The sequence below is a fragment of the Stegodyphus dumicola genome, chromosome 4, assembly GCF_044657685.1.
Source record: "Stegodyphus dumicola isolate Sdum_Otavi_A_Nest chromosome 4, ASM4465768v1".
Taxonomy (NCBI): Eukaryota; Metazoa; Arthropoda; class Arachnida; order Araneae; family Eresidae; genus Stegodyphus; species Stegodyphus dumicola.
Genome location: NC_140771.1, coordinates 101,112,477 through 101,131,472, shown reverse-complemented (window position 1 = coordinate 101,131,472; position 18,996 = coordinate 101,112,477). Strand labels below are relative to the sequence as shown.

General features: G+C 32.3%; 1 protein-coding gene across 5 annotated transcripts in view; it reads right to left on the bottom strand.

Annotated features, from left to right (window-relative positions):
- LOC118202508 (ribosomal protein S6 kinase beta-1-like) overlaps positions 1-18,996 on the bottom strand; it is a 98,076-nt gene that overhangs the window by 15,612 nt on the left and 63,468 nt on the right. For 4 of the 5 annotated variants that reach the window (XR_015040730.1, XM_085815279.1, XM_085815282.1 and 1 more), the window contains 5 exons: positions 10,040-10,180; positions 8,357-8,464; positions 8,113-8,210; positions 364-511; positions 229-269 (listed from right to left, as the gene is read on the bottom strand). Coding sequence is in view for 4 of the 5 variants with exons in the window: in XM_085815279.1 (XP_085671405.1) it covers positions 264-269; positions 364-511; positions 8,113-8,210; positions 8,357-8,464; positions 10,040-10,180 (501 nt within the window). In the remaining variant the exon portion in view is untranslated. The remainder of the gene's footprint in view (positions 1-228; positions 270-363; positions 512-8,112; positions 8,211-8,356; positions 8,465-10,039; positions 10,181-18,996) is intronic. The other variant, XM_085815280.1, reaches the window with a different exon arrangement.

Below are 18,996 nucleotides of genomic sequence, written 5' to 3'. Positions count from 1 at the left end.
GCACACAACTACTCCCTTACTCCCACTATAATAATAATAATAATAATAATAATAATAATAATAATAATAAATAAATAAATAAATAAATAAACTTTGATCTATTAACACATTTATCTGTAAAACTGCACTTATAAAATATCTGAAAATTTTATGATTATCTCTCAAAATTTCATATATTTCAATTATAAAAAGAAATTTTGTGTAATATTAAATAAATGGGTAACTCACCTATGTTGAATAAATATCTAAAGATTCAAAATTCATTATACCTAAAAATAAAATACAAAATTTTAGTTAGTTCATTGCAAACAGATTTAATTTTTACATTAAAGAAAGTGATGAAGGGGTAAAACTTCAAATTACTTTTACATTGTGTCTATTACGAACTGGTATTGCTGGAGATCTTGGGAGCTGAGCAACATTTGAAACAGCCTGTGGGATATGATCCTCCAACTGCATAGGTGAGGGTTTGGGGCTTTCATAATTAAAATGTGGAGAAGCTCGACATGGGCTATGCATTAAAAAAAAAATGCAGACATTAGAAACTGTATGCAATGAAATTATTGCTACAATATAATACTTTATACTAATTCAGAAGTCAAACAACAAAAATCAGCGTTATATTTACAAAATTTTCACAGAACTAGTTTCGATGATTTTACCGAACCACCATCTTCAGCTGCAAAACCGCAAATGAACAAGATAGGAAATAATGATTAGATAAGATAAGAAAGCCTGGACAAGAATAAGCAAGTGGCGCCATCTGTTGGTGAAACCAGAACTAAAACATAATTTCTTTAAAGGCCGAAGGCAAATTTGGATTAGAATTAGGATCGTTAACTAGAACAGAAAGATTTTTATGAATGTGAAATGCCTCTAGAAAATCCAGTTCTCCAATGGAAGATGTTTTTTGAATAATTTTGGCAGCAGAAAAACTGAAAGTGTGGTTTTCGGACCAACAATGTTGAGCAACAGAAGACTTCTGTGTTTCCTTTTTTCTAACATATGCCTCATGTTCCTTGACGCGAAATTTTAAGGCTCTCTTAGTTTGGCCAATGTAAATTAAACCACACTGGCAAGGAATCCTATAAATACCCCAGGAATTCATATCCGGAATGGGGTCCTTGAGTATGGAACTCGGAATTTTATTGATGGGAGAATAAACAACCCGAAAGTTAAATTTCTGCAAAATATGTGCAACTTTATAGCTAATTGATGGAAAAAAGGGAATGACAACAGAATTTTTATAATCTCCTAAAACAAGAGTGTGACTTTTAGTGTGTTGAGATGAGAATTTTTTAACTGCTTGATTAATAATGTTGGGTGGAAAGCCCCTGTCAATAGCTATTGCTTTTAAATAATTTAGTTCTTCATCAAGGGCTAGTTTGGAGGAGCAAACTTGAAGAGCATGGAAAACATAGGAATAAAATGAAGCTAACTTTTGTTTAGTCGGATGACATGATTTAAAGTGTGGTGGAAGGCAAACCGATGAAGGTTTACGGTAAACCGTAGTACTGAAGTTGGATGTGTTACGTGTGACCAGAATGTCGAGAAACGGAAGAGAATTGCAAGTCTCAAGTTCAAAAGTGAACTGAATAGCAGGATCAATAGAATTCATTGTTGAAAGAACTTTATTTAAATCATCTTTATTACCTTCAAACAGAGCAAAAGTATCGTCTACGTAGCGGAACCATGCCGGGAAGTTTAAAGTTTCAAACAATTTTGATTCATAATAATGCATGTAGATATCAGCCAGGATGGGACTGAGGGGGCTTCCCATGGCTAATCCCTCAGTTTGCTTGTAATATTTATTTTGGAAAACAAAATGTGTTTGTTTCAAACAGAGTTGAGTGAGAGAAATTAGTTCATCAATTTCGATGCAAGAGAAATGAAATTCGCGAAGTCTGGTTTCTAGACATCTTAATGCACCCTCCACTGGGACATTGGTGAATAATGATTTTACATCAAAAGAAACCATGAGTAAATTACTAGGAGAAATGTTTTTAATTTTTTTTACAAACTCTATTGAATTTTTTATGGTGTAAATGTTATTGTCTAATAGAGTTGAAAATCTAGAAACTAAATATTTAGCTAATGGATACGAGGCAGTACCTAAATTTGATACAATAGGGCTTAAGGAATACCACTTTTATGAATTTTGGGAAGAGCATATAATCTGGCACAATTCGCAACAGATGGGATAAGTGAATGTTTTAAGTTGCTTGAAATGATTTGCGAAGATTTGATCGCAGTTTTTATTTTTCACAAGTCCGAAGGTGAAGGATTTTTAGGGATCAGATTATATGGTCCTTCGTTTAAGAGTTTAGTGACACCATCGATGTAAGTGTTCCTATCCATGACGACTATCTGGCCACCTTTGTCGGCCTTTGAAATAATAATATCCGGGTTAGAATGAATTTCACGCAATGTAACTCTTTCTCTCGCAGTTAGATTTGGTTTCAAAGGTTTATTATTGAATTTCACATTATGAGCGATAAGATGCCTAATCATTTCTTTCTGTGAATCTGAAACTTTACTGAACTTGAAAGTTTTTTCGATAGGAGCCAAAATCTTTGGAATCGAGGGTTTACAGGTTTGTGAGAAGTTAAAATTATATTTTAGAATTCTCTCTTGTTCTTCTGAAAGACTAACAATAGAAATTCAATGATAAACCTTTGAAACCAAATCTAACTGCGAGAGAAAGAGCTACATTGCGTGAAATTCATTCTAACCCGGATATTATTATTTCAAAGGCCGACAAAGGTGGCCAGATAATCGTCATGGATAGGAACACTTACATCGATGGTGTCACTAAACTCTTAAACGAAGGACCATATAATCCGATCCCTAAAGATCCTTCACCTTCGGACTTGTCAAAAATAAAAACTGCGATCAAATCTTCGCAAATCATTTCAAGCAACTTAAAACATTCACTTATCCCATCTGTTGCGAATTGTGCCAGATTATATGCTCTTCCCAAAATTCATAAAAGTGGTATTCCTTTCCGCCCTATTGTATCAAATTTAGGTACTGCCTCGTATCCATTAGCTAAATATTTAGTTTCTAGATTTTCAACTCTATTAGACAATAACATTTACACCATAAAAAATTCAATAGAGTTTGTAAAAAAATTAAAAACATTTCTCCTAGTAATTTACTCATGATTTCTTTTGATGTAAAATCATTATTCACCAATGTCCCAGTGGAGGGTGCATTAAGATGTCTAGAAACCAGACTTCGCGAATTTCATTTCTCTTGCATCGAAATTGATGAACTAATTTCTCTCACTCAACTCTGTTTGAAACAAACACATTTTGTTTTCCAAAATAAATATTACAAGCAAACTGAGGGATTAGCCATGGGAAGCCCCCTCAGTCCCATCCTGGCTGATATCTACATGCATTATTATGAATCAAAATTGTTTGAAACTTTAAACTTCCCGGCATGGTTCCGCTACGTAGACGATACTTTTACTCTGTTTGAAGGTAATAAAGATGATTTAAATAAAGTTCTTTCAACGATGAATTCTATTGATCCTGCTATTCAGTTCACTTTTGAACTTGAGACTTGCAATTCTCTTCCGTTTCTCGACATTCTGGTCACACGTAACACATCCAACTTCAGTACTACGATTTACCGTAAACCTTCATCGCTTTGCCTTCCACCACACTTTAAATCATGTCATCCGACTAAACAAAAGTTAGCTTCATTTTATTCCTATGTTTTCCGTGCTCTTCAAGTTTGCTCCTCCAAACCAGCCCTTGATGAAGAACTAAATTATTTAAAAGCAATAGCTATTGACAGGGGCTTTCCACCCAACATTATTAATCAAGCAGTTAAAAAATTCTCATCTCAACACGCTAAAAGTCACACTCTTGTATTAGGAGATTATAAAAATTCTGTTGTCATTCCCTTTTTTCCATCAATTAGCTATAAAGTTGCACATATTTTGCAGAAATTTAACTTTCGGGTTGTTTATTCTCCCATCAATAAAATTCCGAGTTCCATACTCAAGGACCCCATTCCGGATATGAATTCCTGGGGTATTTATAGGATTCCTTGCCAGTGTGGTTTAATTTACATTGGCCAAACTAAGAGAGCCTTAAAATTTCGCGTCAAGGAACATGAGGCATATGTTAGAAAAAAGGAAACACAGAAATCTTCTGTTGCTCAACATTGTTGGTCCGAAAACCACACTTTCAGTTTTTCTGCTGCCAAAATTATTCAAAAAACATCTTCCATTGGAGAACTGGATTTTCTAGAGGCATTTCACATTCATAAAAATCTTTCTGTTCTAGTTAACGATCCTAATTCCAATCCAAATTTGCCTTCGGCCTTTAAAGAAATTATGTTTTAGTTCTGGTTTCACCAACAGATGGCGCCACTTGCTTATTCTTGTCCAGGCTTTCTTATCTTATCTAATCATTATTTCCTATCTTGTTCATTTGCGGTTTTGCAGCTGAAGATGGTGGTTCGGTAATACCATCGAAACTAGTCCTGTGAAAATTTTGTAAATAAAACGCTGATTTTTGTTGTTTGACTTCTGAATTAGTATTTATTCGGCGTGTGATTATGTCTTAATTAATACTTTATATTAAATTATTGCTAAATGTACTATATCAGAGTAATATGAAAAACACAACACAGTAAAAGTATTTTACAAAAGAAATATGCAGGGTCTCAATAAATACTGAAAACACAGACTTCTAAAATTTTCTTTTTAAAAACTTTCACTTTCCCACATTCATATTTTGTACTAGAATACCTCATATATGAACCAATTTAGTCCTAACAGTAATTCATAAAGATCATGTTCAGAAAATAGTTACGTAAATTTATTAATTTGAATTTTATATTAGAGATTGCATTACCACAGCATCTATACATGATCAAGTTATTTTCTATTAGACAGCAAAACATGTAAATCTGATTTCCCCCCCCCAATGAATTTATAAAATGGAATAAGATTTCATAAAATGAAAATTTGTAAAATAATTTATGATTCCACCACCAAAACGACGTTTACTAACCATCATAATTTTTCCAAGAGTCATCTGTCATTGCTGGTATTGTAAAAAGTGAAAAATTATCCATACTGCTGAATGCAAAGAGGAAGCAGCACCAAAATATAATCCAGTAACACAGAAATTATACCTTTCATATTTGTCATTCTCATTTCTTTTACAATTTTTAATGTCAAGAGAACGTTCCACCCAGTTTATTGAGCATGAAAAGTTATTTAGTTCCTTTAATATTATTCAATAACTCTATAGCAATGGTCTCAAATTGTGAGCCCGCAGGCTACCCCTCACAGCAATTTTACGTAGCCCCCAAATATATTTCTTACAAACTAATTAATATTATTATGATATTAATTACTGTAGCAAATATTTGGGGGAAAGGTTTAAGATAGAGTCTAATTTTACATTATTTTCATTGTCAATAACAATTGTGATATAAATCTTATTCAAAGATTTAATCAAAGGTATAAATCTTATTCAAAGATTTATACATACAGTTTTGAGTAACCTTTTTTCATATATGTCAAAAGATAAATACACTCAGTTATGAATTTTTGCAGTAAGAATCATCACTTTATTTGGGAATATATTTATATGCATTGGTTCCATCATATATATTCCAACAGTTCGATTAGAACCATCATTTACTTCCAGTTCTGTTGCAAAAAGTCAGGTACAGGATGTCACCAAATTATGTATACAGCTTTAGGTAATGTTGCATCATATGACACTGTGAAAGTTTGGTACCGAAAAGTTCAAAAACAAGAACCATGGCATTCAAGCAGAGCACTCTGGTCGGCTTACTGATGTTGATGAGGCCCGCCTGCGAGAACTTCTGGAAGAACATTCTACAACCACTTAAGAAGAGTTAGATGTTAGTGCCATGACCATTAGTCATGCTAAGCATTACATAAACTTGATGTACAAGTACAATTGCCCGGTGCAACATAAGCTGACTCAAGCAGCAGACAAGGACAGACATGTTTGAGCCTGCACTAATCTACTTGAATATCAACACAAGGACAAAATTCTGGACCATATCATCACTTGTGATGAAAATTGGATTTACTTCAACAACAAAAGTTGAAACGGGGGTAGGTTCATGCCCAGTGAGCCTGTCGGCAGCATCGCAAAGCACAAATTAACTAACGAAAACATCATGCTTTGTATCTGATGGGATTGCCGTGGTATCATCCACAAAGAGTATCTGAAAAAAGGTAGTTTCCTCTACAGTAAGATGTACAGCAAGATGGTAGTCTGTGTTGACTCTACTATCAAGGAAAAACGTTGAACTCAGGTTCTGATGGAAAGAGGTCTAAAACCTTGAATCAATACCTAAAGTGACTATGGAGCGCATTCATTTTTCAACTGCAAAACTGTTTCCATCAAAATAATGCACATGTGTCTCCATTCACGGGCTGAACTTTGTATGGACTCAAATGGGATCTTTTGCCATACCCACCATACAGCCCCGACATCACTCCTTTGAACTTCTACCCTTTTTTACACCTGCAGTTACATCTTGCTGGTGCTATCTTCCATTCTGCACAGGACATCCAAAATGAGGTTGATATGTTTTTGGATTTGCAGTCACCAAGTTTCTGGGCTGAAGGTTTTAAAACTACCAAAACCAGAAAATCAGATTTGGGCGGTGATTACTACCTGCAATAAAATGCACTGCTTTCATGTTTTTATTTCTAACTTTATTAAGAATGTTTTTGACAGAAAACTTTTGTTACAACCACATATAACTGACATGAGCTTTCTCGATCATACTTTCATGTAAGAAATACTTCTTTTACAGAAATGTACTTGTGAGGAAGTGGCTGATGCAGATAACTACATTTTTAAAGGTCCTCTAACATTTCAGTTTCTTATAAAGTATTTAACTGACAATAAGCTCCTTTTCAAAGGTACCTGATCAAGAATTTACTTCTGGCAGCAAAAGTACATAATAATATATAAGTATTAATACATCAATAAAAATGACATAAAATCCATGAAAGAACAGAACTGTATTCTATTTTTCATGATCTAAATTAACAGTTTATTAAATTATTGTTAATACTACACGACTAAGATTGACATATTGGCTTAATTGTATTAGGAAAATTAATATGCTCCATATAAAAGCGGCATATTCATGATATCATGTAAATATAGTTAGTGCTAGTTATTGGAATGTGTTGATGAATAGTCTGGCATCGATGTACAAATTTAAATTCAAATAGTTTTCACCTGAAACTGTAACCCTATTTATAGAGTAGTTATGTAATGCAATTGTCTAACAAATGTTGAAATCTTGTTGCCTCAGCTAAGCATAATAGTCTGTTGAAAATTGTAGAGCAGGTTCCAAAGAAAGAAACAGTGTTTTGGTTTATTTACTTATGGTAAAGCACTCGAGTGCTATATGCCTAAGGGAAGGGATGCTTTCGTGAGAACTTTTTACGGGTAACTGGCTCACATACATGCTACAGGTGAAGAAAACAACAGAAATGCCTATCTGGCCAGCCCATATGCCAGGATTCGAACCCTGGATCAAACTACCAGTGGGGGGAGGGGACTTTACCACTCTACTGCTCGTGGGTTCTCAGTGTAGAGCAAACACAGCTCTAAAATTTGAAGAATTCTGGTGTAGTCACTCTTCAATGGGGATACTCTTATACAAGGCTAGTACATAAGAACAATATCTGCCAAATTTTAAGAGCTGTCTAATTTTTTTTTTTTTTTAATAAAACAGCACAAAATGATACAAATTAACTTTCGGATCCAGAATTTTTTTAGCACTGTACTAAAACAAAAGTAATGTGACAACACATGCAAGACTAACACAATGTAAAAATATCTTGCTTTTCTTATAAAGCTGATTAAATGTCACTCTTTATTAACAGTAATTAAAAAAATAGAGAGGAATGTGCTTTGATTTTAAAAAAAAACGCAGATTTTCCAGCTTATCAAATTATGCTTCAAGATCATAACTGCACAATAATATGAAAATTATTTTTTGACATTTAGGAAAACTACGTTTATTGAGCAAACTTTCATATGTGTGAAATTTGTAAATAAAAAGTATTACTAAATAAATTATTACCTGAATGCACCTCTTGGACTGAGACCATATTTTATGGGTGACCTGGATTTACTATGAAATACTTCATCTAATACGGATGGTGCTATGTAAGAAAATCCCTAAAAGAGGAAAGTCGTAAAAGAAAGTTAAAGAAATAACGTATCTATTGTTATCAACGTTATATATTGAAACAACAACGTATCTATCTAATAAAACAACAACGTATCTATTGTTGTTTCATTAGAATTCAAATTCAGATACTTACACAAAATATCTGATTCTGACTTTCACTTAGTGAAGAATCATCTGGACTATCATAGGGTGCAATACTTGTAAATTTTGGATCAAACTGGGATACATCATCTTCACTAACCTATTTAATAAATATATTGCTAAATACAAAATAAAAAGTGCAGATGAAAATGGATTACAAAAAGCTTATAGATATTAGAAGTTACAGTTTTATTTTAAACCTATCAAATTTTCAGTCAAAGAAACTGCAATAACTAATAAAATTTGTCAGAAAGAGAGAAGCATTAAATATATGTTTATAACTTCATCAAAACAATTTTTATTAAGGACAAATTCAGAAGATTTTATATCACAGACACATTAAATTATCTTTTACTGTAAATAATGAATGCAACAAAAATTATATTAATTAAAATATAACTTTTACGTTATTATTTAAAATTATTTTCAGATCATTATGAAAATAAATACAAATAGCACCAATATTTAACTAAACACAAATAATCCCAGAAAATTCTTCAAAAGCCGCTAAAGCTTTAGTAACAAGGTTACAAAAGATATACAGTAATGCAAAGACTCACAAAATTCTAAATTATTAGGTTGCTAAAAACTGTAGTTGTACAACTAGAAAATATTTCTGGACTAGAACATTATTAAAGGTTTAATAATATAATAAAAAGGAAGGTATGAGGCAACACAAGTAAATTAATTGCATCCATTAAGAATAAGCCTTAATAAGTTTTTAAATAAATCCTTTGCTTGTAGTTGTTTTTAACTTCAAAAAAGGCTTAAATCATTTGGTTAACAATGCATCTGATAAAGATACTGTGAAAGAATACAATGCAAAGCTAGATTCTTACTTTTTTTTTTCCCCCATGACAAAGTCAACTTTAAAGATCAGCAGCATTCACCATAGCATTTGGCTACAAATAACAACACGGTGAGGCACATATCAGAACGCAAATGTTAATGAGCAACAATTTGTACTCAGCAGGCAAGCTTCATTAATGGGATTATATGTTTATATGTCCATGTACATTAATATACTGCTATTTCAAAGCTTAGCTTGAATCCATCCGCACAAGGGACAAAAAGACAGCCCATTTACATCAATGTACAACTCAAGCGACTCGGGTGAAAAAAAATTAATTACCTAGGCTTAAACCTTAGCTTAAACAAGGATCCACTAAGTGGTTTTGTATATTTGTTCAAATTAACAAAAAAAAAAAAAAAAAAAAAACTTTAGAACTGCTTTTGCTAGTACCAGCATCAGTTCTGAGCCTGCTGTTCAAAGCTACAACATATTACTGATTAATATATTTAAGAATGCTGAATAAATGGCAGCAATGAGCCATCAACAAGGCAAGCTGAATGAATGCCATCAATGAAACTGAGTAACTGGTACAATTTACCTTTTCTGAGCAATCTTACATATTTTTTTGTGCTAGTGTAAAACATTTACAAATTAATGATACAAGAAACAAAGGAAAACCTTTATATTCAATTCGGTAAATCATTACTTAAATGAAGCTTTGATTTTATTACTTAAGCATAATTTAAATCAAACAGAGAATTTATTTTCATTTATTTCACAAGAATTATAGTTGTTCAAAGTACTCATTATTCATTATCAGTAAGACATATGAAATGACTACCAACTAGTGTTAAGTTTAAAAAATATTTTTTTCCTCTTTACCAGGGGAGGCTTGAATGGAGGTTCTACTCTTCTAGCTAATACATCATCCCAGTTTACATGGCGAAAGAATGGATGGCATTTGATTGCTTCCGCATCCTCCGGACCACTGCCAAGCCTCTGATTAACTGGTCTTCTCAAAAGCTACAGAAATTATAGCACAGTATTCACATATTGGCTCTCATATAAAGAAATTGTGTGAAGCATTTAACAGAATAGCTAATTAAACATGCTACACTTCATATTCTGACAAAGTATACTTTTGTTGATGTATCAGCTTAAATTGTTATTGTTAAAAAAAAAATCTTAACTCAGTTAATGTAGACATTACTTTTCTTGATTTAAGAAAATAAATTAAAATGCAAGATATTATAATTTTTATTAAGTTTTTATCATTATTATTTAAGCAATTTTCTAAAAGCAAGAGCAATTAATTTCCTTAAAATTGTTCAGCTTAAAACTTTTGAAATTGTAAATTTAATTTATTTCAGCAAATTTAATCTTTTCTATCTTTTCTCTGTAATTCTTTTAATATATTATGTTGTTATGATAAATTTCAAGACAGTTTGACCATCTTGCAGTATTTTATTGCTTCAGAACATATAAATTTCTATCTCACAGGGTGTTCAAAATAGTAAATATTTTTTGCCTTTAAAAATCACAACTTTTAGTATATTTTTCAAAAAAACTATGTGTTGTCCTTCTTTTTCAGGTAAGCTGTATTCATAGAGTTGTCACAAAAGCAAAGAAATCTGGTCTGCCAAATTCCGTGTCCTATTTTGGAAATAAAAACTACATATCTCATAGATTCAGGCTATTGAGTGCTTATTCCTCAAATGGGAATCTGAAGGCAATTTTTACTAAATAATTAGGCAGCTAATTGTTTTCTTGTGCAATTCTGAATATTGGGGTCAGGAGAATTTTAGGGATTGTTACTTTAATTTACAGCAACTCTTTCATTTGAGCCAGGGATATTTTGCAGCTTGCTTCATCAAAGAAACATTGATTTCTATGAATTGGCTGATGAGAATGTTTCTGCTGCATCTAAGGAAAATGGAGATATGGAGAATGAACAAATTTCATCATTTTAGCTTGCATCATTTCTACATTGCAATACTCTATTCTCTCATGGTCAAAGTCTTGTTTGCACCCAATTTGTATTGAAAATAGCCTGACAAGACTATTTTCAATACAAAATTAGAATTAATTAGATAATTTATTGTTAAGACTACATGACTAAGATTGACAAATTGGCTTGATTGTATTAGGAAAGGAATTCTAAGGACTGAAGAATGAATTTAATTACAGTATGAAAATTTCAAGACAGAATTTAGACATTTTTCTAGTTTTTATAGGAATTCAAAAAGATGTGAGAAAAAACTGAACATTACAGGCATGTGGGAAAAAAATATGCTAAAAGTTAAAAGTGTTGAACATTACAGGCATGTGGGAAAAAAATATGCTAAAAGTTAAAAGTGTTATGTTATAACTGAATGCCTTCATTATCAAGAAAAATTAGACAACATTTCTATTGTTTATTGTAGCAAATGAACCAAGCCAGATGAAGATTCTCTGGCTACTCGACGTCTGCGAAGTCGGGCGGGGGGGGGTTAGACTGTAACAAATGAGCATCGTCGGCAAAGCTCTCTACCGATGATATGGAGAAAATTGGCACCCAACTCGCAGCAGCAGTATAGAGTTGCAGAACGTGTCAAATTTACTTTTATTTCAGGATACTTCATACAGATGTTTGATAACCATTTTGTTGTCTTATATGAAAAGAATGGATCTTCTTACCCCAGAGGTGCATTGCTAATATCTACCCCGATATGTATGATTAAGATAAGTAATCTTGACTTAAAACGATTGAATAATATTTGATTATTTGTAGTATTAGAATTTTAACTGATACTAAGTTTTGACAAATGTGTGAATTATAAGTACTGTGAACCAGTAGTGTTTATTTCCAGTTACTGTGAAGTTGATTTCTTCTGTATGACCCTAAGTGCTTAAAATTATCAATGATATCTAAGGACTGAAGGACAAATTTAAATATATTTAGAATTCAAACAAATATAAAATTAGAATATTAAGCTTTAACAACCACAGTGTGAACTTTAACTGAGACTTTACGACAGTGTTTAAATTTCGCAAAAGACAAAAATGTCCTTTTTGTGTAGGGGGAGAAGAGAAGATTTAAAACTTCTTGCCCTTGAATTGGATTTAGTCGTGGCAGACAATCTAAACAATTAAAAGAACTCGTAACAAAATCCGATAATTATGATGAAGAATTAGTGAAAAATATGTTGACTAATATAATAAATAGAAGAAAGACTTGAGAAACAAGCTGAATTAGAACTTATTGCTCAAGAAGAAACTGCTAAGGAAGGAAAATTAGCCAAGAAAGAGCAGAAGAGCGAGCTTATGAATTGGAACACTTGAAACTTCAACTTGACGTTCAGAAGACACCTCTCTCCACTAGAACAGGTCTTGTTGCTAATTAAAAAAATCAGTTGGGATTTTGAGAGAATTTTACCTAAATATGATCCTAAGGATAATTACATGGTCTTATTCCTAAACGTTATTGAGAGACAACTGAAATTTTTAAACGTTCCACAAGAAACTTCGGTTTCGTATTTTACTTAGTGGGATCGTTACCAACAGAAATTGGAAAATTAATTGTTCGTGAACCAGACGAGGAATCAAGAGATTGCCAAAAGATGAAGGAAATGCTTTTAAAGACAAATAAGCTCACTGCTGAAAGTACTTGGCGTGATTTCTATTTTGAACTGACCAGTTATTTTGAAAATTGGCTTAAACAATTAAATGTTACAAAATTTTATGATCTGAAGCAGCTCATTATATCTTATCAAATGAAAAAGAGAGTTTCTCAAGAAGTAAAAGATCACTTTTTGGGCATTTGGACGAACTTAAACTCGCATGCAGAATTAGCAGAAAATTTGGACACTTACGATTGTTTACATAATAACCAAAGCAAAGTTGCAATCTCACCAACTCAAAAGAAAACTTCCAATTCTGAAGGTGGTATCCCCAAAATCCAAGCCAGTGAAGAAGACACATACCAATGTAGCAGATTTAGCAAAAAGCCCAGATTGTCAGCACTCCACGAGTTCAACCTCAACTTGTTTTGACAATATTTATATACAAAAGTTAAGCAACACTAAGACTACTGCAGTGATGAATATCTCTATCAATGGAATATAGAGCACAGCTTGTGTGGATAGTGGAGCAAGTCATTCAATCGCTGGCAAAAAACTCTACCACAACTTGAAAGAAGATTGGGTAAATTTCGAGAAATCCTCTTGCCCTGTTTGTCTCACTGATGGCAGCGAAACAATGAAACACATTTGCACAACTTGTATGAAACTTGGCCTTGAAAGATGGACTTTCCCTTTGACGCTGATAGTTCTTCCTGATGCTACAGGTAATTGAACACTACTTGGAGAAAACTTCTTAAGGGAAGAGAGTAGTTTTAAATACTCGAGAGCAAAAGTGTTTTTTCGGTGACAGTCCAAATAAATATTTTCTATTTGCTGAGTTCAAGTCCAATCCTGTGACATGTTAACAAATCCTTGCCTACTACCTCCAGACAAAGGTGAAAATATAACTGAAGAGCAGTGAAAATGATTGAACGCCTTATTAATAAAATATGAAACTATGCTCTCTCCAGGGGGGAGAGAACCAACTCCTTACATCGAGCACCAAATTGATACAGGTGACTCACCTCCAATGGCTACAACCCCTTACACACTATATCCAGAAAGAAAGGAGATTTTGAAGAAATCAATGCTCTTCTTGCATCATGCATAATGGAAGAGTGAGATTCACCATAACGCAGCACTCATTGTTTTAGTTCCCAAGCCAAACGGTGCCTTTCTATTATGTATTGACAACAGGAAACTGAATTCCATGACTCAGTCTGATCCCTACCTGCTGCCTCATATGAATGAACTTCATAATGTAAAGCAAACTAGATATATGCCTACCACAGACTTAAAATAAGGGCATCAGCATGTTAAGATGTACTTTCCGGACAAAGAAAAAATTGCCTTTGTATGTCAGTTTGGAGTCTATAGATTCACAAGAATGCCTTTTGGTTTTAAGATGGCACCAGCCACATCCAAAAAGTTAATAGATATTTTCCAGAATGAGTTAAAGATCCACACTTATCTCGACGATATTATTGTGATGTCTTTTACTTTTGAGGAGCATCTCGAACACTTGCACTTAGTTTTTGATTGACTCTTAAAATTCAAACTTCATGCTAATTGAAACAAATGTCATTTTGCTTGTTCTAAAGTGAAATATCTTGGACATTTTATCACAAGTTCTAGAGCTGAAGTAGACCTTGCCATAGTAAAAGTCATTCAGCAAATTTCCTCACCAAAGAATGTGAAGCAAGTGCAAAGTTTCCTTCAGACTTGCAGCTGGTATTGATGCTACATTTCTAATTTTGTAGAGATCTCAAGACCATTGAGTAATCTCACGAAGAAGCACTCCATTTGGAAATGGAGATCAAGAAAGATTTCTAAGAATGTTTCGCAAAAGAACCAACCACATAATTCTTCCTCTGGCTACTCACTGAAACATCTTCATAGCCAGGAGAGAGACTGTAACAAAAGAATATCATCGGCCACGTCCTCTACCGATGATATAGAGAAAATACTCAGTTTAATGCACACGAGCTGAAGAAGTGAGCTGTTATTGTTTGAATTCAAGCTCTTAACTTAAAACTATTTGATGTAATTCCATTTTCTGTTTTGATTGTTTTCCAGTATGGTGTTGTCAGGTAGTAATAACACATTTAAAACTATCTCCTAATTAAATGATTTGATTTTTTAAGCATTAATACATTATTAATTTGACCAATCGTGATATTATAAAAATTATGAATTAGATGTAAATTGTAACAAGTTGATATATTAAAAAAAAATAATAAGTACACATGTACAATCCATTGGTATACAGATACATACAGTTTCATTGCATAGCTCATCATCTATAACACTAAGTATTAGATTATTGGTTGTACACAATATACAGTGGCTTCCAAAAGTGTTCGTACACTTATGACTTTCATTGAAATAGGGCTCTATCCATTAATTAAAAGTAAACTTTCTGAATGAGATTTTAATAATAAGATCTATAATCCATTCATAACAAAATTACATAAAATATTTTTTAAATATAGCGAAACATTATTTTTAAGAAATTAATAATCAAAAATTGACAAACATTTTATCTGACAAAAGTCTTCGAACACTGAAATATTTTTGGATAAAATTAAAAATTAGAATTATCGTTTGCCGCTTTTTTTAATTTTTGCATTTTGGTGGCATTTAAAAAATCCTTTGCTTTAATTTTTTATTGTTTACTTCATAATATTCCATTTACTATTGAAAAATGGGTCGCAGTCGTAAAGAAATTACAAACAGCATTTGAAAATTGATAATTTTTTACCATAGCAGTGGTAAATCAATTTGAAATATCGCTAAATTATTTAATTTATCCCATTCTACAGTGCAGTATGTGATAAAACACTTTAAGGAAGAAAATCAGATTGCAAACATAGTAAGAAAAGGTCGACCGAGAAAGTTAACTAAACGTGATAAGAGATTTATTATTAGAAAATTTGTGAAAAATCCATGTTTGAGTGCTGTAAAAGTTTCTGCAGAATTTAATGCAAAGTTTTCTACTTCAATTTCACCTGAAACTGTTCGACGAGTTCTCAGAGAAGCTGGATTACATGGGCGTTCTGCCCGTAAAAAATTCTTTGTTAGTGAGAAAAACAGAAAGCTTAGGCTTTCATTCGCAAAATTAATGATAAATACACCCGAAACGTACTGGAATAATGTCCCATTTGCTGATGAAAGCAAATGTAACATTTTTGGTTCCGATGGTCGAATAGCTGTATTAAGTTGGAACAGTTAAGCATAGCGGTGGAGGTGTTCTTGTGTGGGGGTGCAGGGCAGCATCAGGACTAAGTAATTTGGTATTTATTGATGGCATAATGAATCATTCTCTTTATTTAAATATTTTAAGAGATAATTTCAAATTATCAGCCCAAAATTTTGGTATTGGAAACAACTTTATTTTTAATCATGATAACGATCCTAAGCATACGGTTCTCAACGTTCGTCTGTGGTGTCTCTATAATTGCCACAGGTTTTGAACACACCACCTCAGTCACCAAATTTAAACTCCATAGAAAACATTTGGAAAGAACTGGAGGTTAGAGTAGGAAAACACAACATTAAAATGAAAAGCGAACTCAAAACAGTCATGATGGAAGGAATGATGAACATTGATACAGAAATTACAAAAAAAATTAGTAAAATCTATTTCCAGACGTTTAAAAGCTATTGAGGCTAAAGGATATCCTACTAAATATTAATTTAACGACAAATGAAAATATTTACTAATATGTCAAGATTTTTTGAAGTGTACGGAGACTTTTGTGAGATAAAATGTTTGTCATTTTTTTATTATTAATTTCTTAAAAATAAAATTTCGCTATATTTAAAAAATATTTCATGTAATTTTGTTACGGATAGATTATAGATCTTATTATTAAAATCTTATTCAGAAAGTTTACTTTTAATTAATGGATAGAGCCCTATTTCAATGAAAATTATAACCGTACGAACGCTTTTGGGAGCCACTGTATAAATCAGACATTTCCTTTTCACTGATCAAGTATTATTTACGCTTTGTTTTGGAACTTAAAATATCTCATGTGGACGCTACAACTTCCTTGTACAGCCTATTAAATTATACACATTTTTTGCTGCATTTTACTTAAACTTCCTTTAATTTCATTACAGATACATATCTCATTCAATTAATTCAGTTCTCACCTTGCGGCAAGGCAAAAAAATACATAAAAACTCAAAGCACCTTCATTAAAAATTGCAGAACGCAGGAAAACATATAGCCCACAAATACAGTCCCCCCCAAAATTAAAACTGGTTTTTAAGCAAAAATAAGCAATTCAGCGGGCAGAAAGACATATTTTTTGGTGACAAAATTTAAAGTTTACTTTTGGTCCCATTCAGCAAAAAGACACTGAAAACGCTGCACAGACTTAATTCACTGTTTTACTAAGAGCTTCAAATGGCGTCCTACTTTGGATTAGAAAGACCTAAACAGCTTTGAAATTGTTGATAATTCTATAACTTTTGCACTACATCTGGGCATTCAGCCCAAAAAGTTTAGTGGTTAGGAGAGCCTCCAGCAGTAATGAAGGGCACGGATTTGATCCCAAAGAAGGCTTGGTTGTAACTAAGTTGATTGTCAAATTTAAAAAGTCATTCTAGCAGGGTTGCCACTCAAATAGGAGAATGAAATTCGCTGACTTTTCTAGGCGTTTTCAAGAAAATTCCAGGATATCCATATAGCACATGCTGGCTGTGCTGAGGGTAAATTAATAATGGTACCACTTGAAACGGGAAAAAAAAAAAAAAAAAAAAAAAAAAAAAAAAAAAAAAAAAAAAAAATTGCCAATTGCATACGACTTAAAAGTTTTATTAACTAATAATAAATCATTTATAAATCATTTAGAAGGAAGAAAAGGTTTAAAAGATTTTGTTTTATATGAGAATGAGGAGAATTTACTTTTGTTCAACATGCAATGTACATACGCACGTGACTCGAGGTTATTGGAAACCAAAGACGCTGGAAACTTACTCTGCCTTTCTAAAAGACAATTTAATTGGTGCTGCAAAAATTTGCTCTACACCAATCTGTCCGAATGACTCATGCAATATATAATTTACTAAGAAAGTGATCGCTTCCAACTTTGGCACGAAAATCATTTTTTTAGGGCGATCACAGTATGAAATTTCCTGACTTTTCGAGATTCTGACAAAAATATTTAAATTCCCTGACTTTTTTGGGTCAATTTTCAAATTTCCTGACTTTTCCTGATTTTTCAGGTAGCATGGAAACCCTGTTGTAGACTTTAATAGATGGAAGACCTTCCTTCATTGCACTGCTTTTCATAATTTCATTAAATCTGACAACCAAATTTTTAATCAAGAGGTATCGCAGTGGGAGCTCATGCATCTATTAGCCTAAGTAACCATTTTTATTTATCAAAGAATTTACATTCCAAAAAACATTACAACAAAATGATTTAAATTACTATGCTCATACTTACATATACATAGATGATTTCATTACTCTTAATAATTTTAACAAAACAGAAAATTCCCAAATTTGTCCAAACAGCCTCACTCTTAATAAACTAATTCATCACTAAAAGTTATTAACTATCCAGAACTTTAAATAGTAAACTACATGCAGATTCAACTATTTGACAAAAACACGGAGTTTCAAATTTAATTAATTGGACTTCTAACATTTCCAGAAAAGTAAGTAGTAACACAACAATTAATCAAATACAATGAATTAAAAAACTTTGTACAGGTACACTATATATCCAAAATGAAATTTTTCTTCTTATTAAATTTCTTAAAATAAATCCAGTACCAAATAATTTTATTAATTTTTGTCTTAAAAAAAAGGCATTATACATTCAATCGATCATTTAAATGATAGGGTTATGATAATTCAAAAAGCAAAACATGTTCAATATCTTTCTGTTAAAGGTTTGTAAATTTTGTAATTACTGCAATTTTTATATACGATGTAAAATAACCATTTCTTCTAGCATTAGATCCTTTTATTAACAAATTGGGCCAATTTAAATTTCCCAGGCCTGTTAGTAGACCTTTACAAGTGAAAATTTCTAATTCTTCTATATCTCTTTGTACAATTGAGACCATTAGCCAGAAATAAATTAATTTCTTATGTTTGATAAAGTTTAAAAGTCAAATTTAACTAACATAGAACATTTCTCTTACAAACTCTATGTTAGCCTGCATGGCTTTTGCCAACTTTATGTTAGCTTGCATGGCTATTCATTTTCCTGCCTTGCA